Here is an 8,156-nt window from a genome sequence, read left to right on the forward strand (position 1 = left end):
CAAAAAGTTGTCTAAGAGACTTAAGACCTTTTATAAATAAGACTAGTATTTAGACCCGTGCGATGCACGGGAGGTTAGATATGACATTAATTGATAAATAAGGTAATCGTAAATGAAACAATAATAGTTGTAAGTGAGCATGAATTAACGTGTCCAAAATAAAACCAATAAAAACCTGAAGTAATTTAGAATTCTCATTATCACATTGGATAGACAAATAAAAATAACCAAATGCAACTACTAATATAAGTTTGTCTTGAGTAATAATATACAAATTTGTGGATAATAAAGACGTATCAATTCTCAACAATTGAATCGGTAAAACTCAGTTTTGTGTCCATGACTTTTGCTGATTCCAAATCAAAAATTCATCATAAAGATGATGATCAACCTGGCATGAAATAAAATAAATTTGTATGATTATACACGATTATTTTAAATGGCATAAGGTATAAAGAGAAATACAAATTACATAACCATATAAAAAAGTATAAGAAAAATGCATAACATAATGTTAATTTGTGAAACAAATTTAGTTGATAAGTTTTGACTTTTTTGTCAACAACAAAATTCTAAATATTATTTTTTACACACGCGTGTGCGCCCACACACACACACACACACACACACACACACACACACACACACACACATATATATATATATATATATATATATATATAGTTCGGAAGAAAGGCATTATTTTAAATAAAAGTGTTTTGAAAAACATAGCTAGATGCACGCAACAATAAACAAATAAAAAATATATACGAATATGTATATGTGTAAATTACCTATCTTAAATTCTGAAAGACTTCTTTGTAGACAACATTATTAGTTTTGTTGGACACACGTCCTTCTTCATCGCAAATCAGCATCATCAACCCAGCACGTGAAGTAACGCGTGAAAGAGCAACATATAACTGTCCGTGTGAAAATATGGGTTTTGGAAGATATATTCCAACATTTTTAAGAGATTGTCCTTGGCTCTTATTGATAGTCATCGCAAATGAGACCATAATAGGAAACTGTTTACGTTGAAACGTGAAAGGAAGTTTTGTATCAGATGGAGATGGAGACAAAGTCAATCTTGGGATATATACCTTTTGTCCAATATTGTTCCCTGATATTATCTTTGCCTCAAGTACGAAATTCCCCATTTGCATAATTATAAGGCGCGTACCATTGCATAATCCTAATGGTTGATCAATATTTCTCAATAACATAATTGGAACTCCAACCTGGAGATTTAACTCATGGTTTGGCAAACCTGAAGATTTGACGGTGTTCAAAAATTCTGGAGTGAGAATCTGATCAGGACCATTAATATTTTCATCCTGTGTAGACGGACTATCAGCACTTAAGTATGTTTTTTTCTCACCAGGAATCATTGATAAAATGTAATTGTTCAGTGAATCATCAATATCATTGGTAGGTGCTAAAATTGCCCTATCTTGAAAAAATGAAATATCACTCATATTCTCCAAAAGTGATGGATATGTGCTATTAACAATTGAAGAAATTAGGTCACCTGAGTTCTTGATCAACATGTCATCTGGTATTTCAATTTTAGCTTCCCCATCATTGTTGTCTCTAATATTTCCATCTCCAACATTTAAAATCCAGTCAGCGAACTCTTTGAGTTCATTGACATCAGAACATGAAGAACCAGTTTGAAGCCTCATGTTTTTGGTCAATTTTAGGACTCGCCAATGTTTCCAAAGGCGCGATGAATTAATGCTAGCATCAACAACATCATGTCTTGGTGCTCTTGGAATGACCGGAAGAATTTTCCTGAAATCACCACCCAAGACAACCACTTTTCCTCCAAAAGGAATATCCGCACTTCCAGGATTAGAGTCACGAAGTATATCCCTAAAAGTCTTATCAACTGCTTCAAAGCAATGCCTATGAAGCATCAGAGCTTCATCCCAAATAATAAGTTTTGACTCAACGATTAGTTGCGCTAAAGGATCCTCTGGCTTGATAGGGCAAGTCGAATTCTCGAATAAGTAATGTGCTGTCCTGCCACCTGGAATAAGTAATGCTGCTATCCCATTTGATGCTATCGTCAAAACAATTTCTCCTCTGGATCTAATTGCTGCAGATATCGCTCTCCAAATGAAGGTTTTACCGGTTCCGCCATACCCATCAATGAAGAAAAAAACCACCGATGTTCGCATCCACAGAACTCATGATTGTGTCGTATATGCTCCTTTGTTCTTCAGTCATTCTGGAAGTTAATTTTTTGTGCTCCAGAATTAGATCACGATGATTATAGTTAAGCTCGTTAGAAATAAGTTGATTGTAAGATTCAGGATTCAAAGGCATGTTCACTTGAGGCATGGTTTCAAAAAAAATTAGACTTTTGTTCCTTCTCCGCAACAATTTTTCTATCTCCACCAAAGTTAAATTTTTCAATTCATCTTCAGTCAAAACCAAATCTGTTATATAGAGTAAAAACATAAGTTAAATATGATAATAGTAAAATTCAATATTATAAACAATGAAGCAAAAGAAATAATGAGAATTGAATATACCTGGAATTTTCAGGTGTCTTCGTTGCCTATATAAAATGTCATCACTTAAATACTTTCAGGTATTTATCCAAACATAATCTGGACTTGGAATTTCATTTGACAGCAATAAAGTTGTAAATAAGATCCTTAGAAAACTACTTGTGCCCCACTGAGCTGCTTCTTTAATTACATCAATCTGCTCTTTGTCATCAAACAAAAAACAAATAAGATTATGAAAGAAAAAAAAAACAAAAAAAAACAAACTAAGATTATGGAAGAAAAAACGTATTTAGTAGTTTATGGCACAAATTAAACAAAAGTTTGTTCAATTGCTTAAATATATATTATTAAATAGTAATGTGAAAGAAAAACAAAATAAAATTATGAAAGAAAAAAAAAACAAACTAAGAGTATGGAAGGAAAAAAAACGTATTTAGTAGTTTATGGCACAAATTTAGCAAAAATTTGTTCAATTGCTTAAATTTTTTTTAGCAAAAGTTTGTTTAGAAAAACATAGTTAACAAAAACAAAAAAAACATATGGGGATCGGTGTTTATATTGCCAAATAGATAGAGAAAATAGCACTACCAAAAAAATAGAGAAAATAGAAAACAAACTATGATGTCCATCAAACAAAAACAAAATAAGATTACGAAAGAAAAAAAACCAAAAAAAAACAAACTAAGATTATGGAAGAAAAAAAAACGTATTTAGTAGTTTATGGCACAAATTTAACAAATGTTTGTTCAATTGCTTAAATATATATTATTAAATAGTAATGTGAAAGTAAAACAAAATAAAATTATGAAAGAAAAAAAAAGAAAAAAAAACAAACTAAGATTATGGAAGAAAAAAAAACGTATTTAGTAGTTTATGGCACAAATTTAGCAAAAGTTTGTTCAATTGCTTAAATCTTTTTTAGCAAAAGTTTGTTTAGAAAAACATAGTTAACAAAAACAAAAAAACATATGGGGGTCGGTGTTTATATTGCCAAATAAATAGAGAAAATAGCACTACCAAAAAAATAGAGAAAATAGAAAACAAACTATGATGTCCATCAAACAAAAAACAAAATAAGATTATGAAAAAAAAAACAAACTAAGATTATGGAAGAAAAAAAAACGTATTTAGTAGTTTATTGCACAAATTTAGCAAAAGTTTGTTCAATTGCTTAAATATATATTAAATAAATGATAATAATAATGAGATGTCAATATTAAATTTAGCAAAAGTTTGTTCAATTCAATTACTTAAATATATATTAAATATTAAATAATTAAATAACAATAATAATGAGATTTCAATATTAAAATGACATAATTAACCTCAATTTTTGGCTCCAAAAAGTTGTTTAAGACAACTTAAGACCTTTTATAAATAAGATAAGATGATGGTGTGTGTGTGTGTGTGTGTGTGTGTGTGTGTGTGTGTGTGTGTGTGTGTGTATATGAGGTTTGCTACAATAGACCCACTCATTTTCATGAAGGTCTATTTTAGCAATCAGCACCTTTTCACTTGGACCCAAAGACCCTTGTTTTTGTTTTTTGGGAAAATTAAAGATGAAGGGCAAAAAGGTAATTAGCTATTTTTTTTGTTTTCTAATTTTCCTTCTCCACCATCAGTCCGCGTATCTCCCTCTTCTCTGAGTTTTTGGTTTCCATCCCAACCTTTCTCTCGTTGAATCTCCATCTTTTCACCAGCAATCTCTTCTCTTAAACCTTGCGAATTTTCGTCCTCTTCCCTTGAATCATGTTTTTCGATTTTTGTTTTGCAGAGAAACCGCTGAAACCCTAAATCCCAAAAGCACAAAATTTAGTCATGTTTTTTTAGTTTGATTTGGAATTTCGATTTAGGATTTACCATCCATTTGTATCTCTAATCTCAGTTGCATGTTGTCCTCTCATAAACGTGTTTGTGAATTTTGGACTCTGCCCAAATGTGAAAATATGAAATAGAATTCTGCTTCTCTCCCCTCAATTTATGTACTCTCCCTTATCTAGTTTTCTTTTGCAGTAAGGGGTTTTATTCCCATTTTTCATTTCCATTTGAACCAATTGTATTCATTATTACACTGTCCACTTGATATTTCAATGAATACTTAATTAAATTCCACCAAATTTGTCCATTACTGATTGTGAGCATTACACAATATAGATTAAAGAAAGCAAAAGAAAAAGCACCTGTAACATGAAAGCATAGCAAAAGCAACTAGTTATTGGCAAGAACAATTATAAGATGCTATTGTGTGCAAAAGCAAAAGCACCCGTAACAAGTTAGAGAAAAAGCACCCGTAACAAGTTAGAGAAAAAGCAAATTGTTAAATTAAGACACGGTGGAAGGAAGGTAATGTTTGGCAACCAAACGTAACAGAGTTAGAGAAGAGAAGGAAGAAAGAGAAGAGAATAAGGTGCAACCTTTGCTGTTCTCGGGGAAGAAAAAAACAGAAAATTAAAAGTTAAATGAAAATTACCTTTTTGTCCTTCAGTTTTAATTTTCCCAAAAATAATAAACAAGGGTCTTTGTGTCCAAGTGAAAAGGTGCTGGTTGCTAAAATAGACCTTCATGAAAATGAATGGGTCTATTGTAGCAAACCTCTATATATATATATATATATATATATATATATATATATATATATATATATATATATATATATATATAGTTGACTGCAATGGTGTTATTTCTCACATTAAAGCATTTTCGTGGAGTTGGTTTGTGTTTAGAAAGGGTATGTTAAGGTTCAAATTTTGGGAGCTTCCTATTTTCTCTCAAAAAGACGGATTTTAATGAGTCTTTAAAATATTAAGAATATTTTTTTAAAGAAACCCAAGAATGAATTAAAACAAACACTAACTACCTTTTTTCGGGCTCTTATATTATAATCTCTTGAAATAATTTTTTATTTTTATATTTTTAATATTTTTTTAAAAAATTCTTTGAAAACTTAGATATTTGTTTAACTAGTATGTAAGATGTTAAAGACAATTTTAATCAATAATTATAATTTATTCATGATTTTTATGTATTTAATATAGTATGTACAATAAATTGAAAGAAAAAAAGTGATTTTATGAGTCACAAAAATGATAGTTAGTGTCATTTAAATTCATTCTTAGTTAGCCTCATTTTTTAGGACGACATCATAGAACTTCCCTAAATTTTTGATTGGTTTCATAACCCTACTTCCCCTCTTTTCATGAATCTCCATTGAGATTCCCTTTGCAACCTAAGTTTGGTTTTAACATAAACTTACGAAAAGGAACGGTATGAGATAAAGACAGATACTGGTACATACTATTAGCCAGCAAAAAAAAAAAAAATGGTACATACCTAAGATATTGAATATGGTTAATAAAAGAGGTATTTTTGTTTTTATGGAAATTAAAACCCAACCGATTTGCTTGATGGTCAATCTCGTTTCTACTGAACTCAATAAACTCTGATATCCTCTCTTAGTAGCTGCTACCCATTCTGCTCTTATCCACAACATTAGACATTCGATTATTATACCAACTCAAAAATAAGTACGTGCAAATAAATTTAAACTACAACTGATCATTACTCCCTCCGGTCACATTTATAAGCAAAAAACAACTTTTTAGGTTCATGAAATAATTAATGTATCTAGTCATATTTATAGACCAAATACATTAGTTATTCAATGAACCTAAAAAGTTGTGTTTTGCTTATAAATGTGACCGGAGGGAGTACGTTATTTTTCATTACATGTACTATGAATTTGTTGTGTATTTATTTTCGCACTTCTTTTTGCTGGTAGTATGGTACATATATTTATGAATTATAAGTTGTGTGGTAACGGTAACTAATAACTTATCGGCTGCTCAAAAAAAATATCGGAATTTTTTTTCATGTAATTGTAATTCGGTTGGTAAGCTCCATAGATATTGGTGTGAGAGACTGAGGTTTGAAATCTGGATTCTCTATTTTTTTTCATACTTACGGTGTTTGAGTTTGGTCATCAAGTTACTTGTTTAACAAAAAAAATTAACTAATCAGAAAAAATTTAAGTTTCACAAAGAATAAATTTTTTTGAAATGAATGTATAAAGAGTAACAATCATCATCTTATAAGTTGATTTTATAGAGATGAATTATCCTCAATATAAAACTTAATATAATATCAAAGTCTATCAATCCGAATCATCTAGTAATTATATCTCACAACAAGCTCTTGCTTGAAATAAGTTTGTAAAAGGATTTAAACTTTATCAAAGTCTATCAATTGGCTTGTTGTATATTTTCCTCCCATTTTGTTTGTAAGCAAAAGTATTTAAATTCCATTTTTTAATGGATTTTATTTAAACTTTTGTTGATTATAAAAAATTTAGTCAATGTTAATTAATATTTTTAATTGAAAACCTACTCGGAGTGGTCTGTTTAGCTTCTTAAAAAAGATATTTTTAATTGAAAACTCCCACCGTCTTCACCTTCCTTTCATCCAAACTTTCTTTTAGCAAAGATGTAGATGCTTCTGCAGGTGGCGCGTTGAGTGGTGTCGACACTCTGCGCAACCCTTCGTCCAGATCTCCTCCGTGCGACCATACTACAAGAACTTGTTTTGATGTGTGGTGTCGGCGATAGATTTGGGTGTAAAACCCCTCCTGGATCGTGAAAATGTTTTGGCTAGTTTCTCAGTCATCACGTCAGCTTTTAACTAAGGAAGTCATGTGTCACCTCTCTGTGGTGGTTCTGGTATCTCCAGATGGTTGGTTTGTAACATTTTTCCCAATAGTTTCACGATTGATCATTTACTCAATATCTTCCCTAAATTATACCCACCACCTCCATTGATTTGCGGCCAAGAAGAAACTTGATCGGATAATTACTTTTCACTATCAATTCGAGACAATATATATTGAGATACATAGCAATACTCTCCTTTTTATCCTGCACAACATAAAGACCAAAAGACATGCAAAACTCAAAACTTGTCTTACGATATCATGACATTGTTCTATCATAATCGAACATAAGGACTTGCCTTAGCGATGATGTACCAAAAGAAGATGGAACTAAAGATCAAATTACTAGTAGAACATAGTGTATGGTTCAAACCTCTAGTGGGTAAATCTTTAACTTAAATCTTGCTGATGTTATGCATCTCTTTAAAAGTATTTGGATTCACTACTACAAAATTGGGAAAATATAGCGCCTCATAAATAGCGCTTTTAACACTAAAGCGCTATAAATTAAAACACGGAGGTCTTAGCTAGCGCTTTTTTGAAAAAGCGTTATCTATCATTTTAAGTATATATAGCGCTTTGTATTGAAAACGTCAGTATAGGTTAAATAAAAATAATAGTTATTTAAATAAAAAACATGATTAATCGTATATGGCACTTTTTATGAAAAGCGCTATATATAAATCAACATTAAATAGCGCTTATAGGTTAAAAAAAGCGCTATTGTATGCTTGAGAAAGATAGCGCTTATAGGTTAAAAAAAGCGCCATTTTATTAACTGATTTAATGTACATTAACTAACAGGTCCCCTGTTCGATCCCCTGCATAGCATATTTCAAATATTTTTTGAATTTTTATGAAAAATGGATTGCATCTTTCAAAAAAAAAAATGATCCCCTGCATAGCATATTTCAAATATTTTTTGAATTTTTATG

The 8,156-nt window shown here is 30.6% G+C and overlaps 1 protein-coding gene across 1 annotated transcript; it reads right to left on the reverse strand.

The window, feature by feature from the left end:
• Positions 1-124: 124 nt before the first annotated feature.
• Positions 125-2,199, reverse strand: LOC146910816 (uncharacterized). The gene is made up of 2 exons (XM_085727926.1): positions 795-2,199; positions 125-391 (listed from the first exon to the last, which is right to left on the reverse strand). The coding sequence occupies exon 1, from the start codon at positions 2,181-2,183 to the stop codon at positions 795-797; it is 1,389 nt and encodes a 462-aa protein (XP_085584052.1). The 5' UTR covers positions 2,184-2,199; the 3' UTR covers positions 125-391.
• Positions 2,200-8,156: the final 5,957 nt, after the last annotated feature.

This window comes from Medicago sativa, chromosome 7, assembly GCF_051527215.1.
Source record: "Medicago sativa cultivar Bolivia chromosome 7, Bolivia_mono, whole genome shotgun sequence".
Classification (NCBI taxonomy): Eukaryota; Viridiplantae; Streptophyta; class Magnoliopsida; order Fabales; family Fabaceae; genus Medicago; species Medicago sativa.

Coding starts and splice junctions, on each gene's coding strand:
- LOC146910816 (XM_085727926.1), bottom strand. CDS start 2,183: ATGCGAACATCGGTGGTTTTTTTCTTCATTGATGGGTATGGCGGAACC.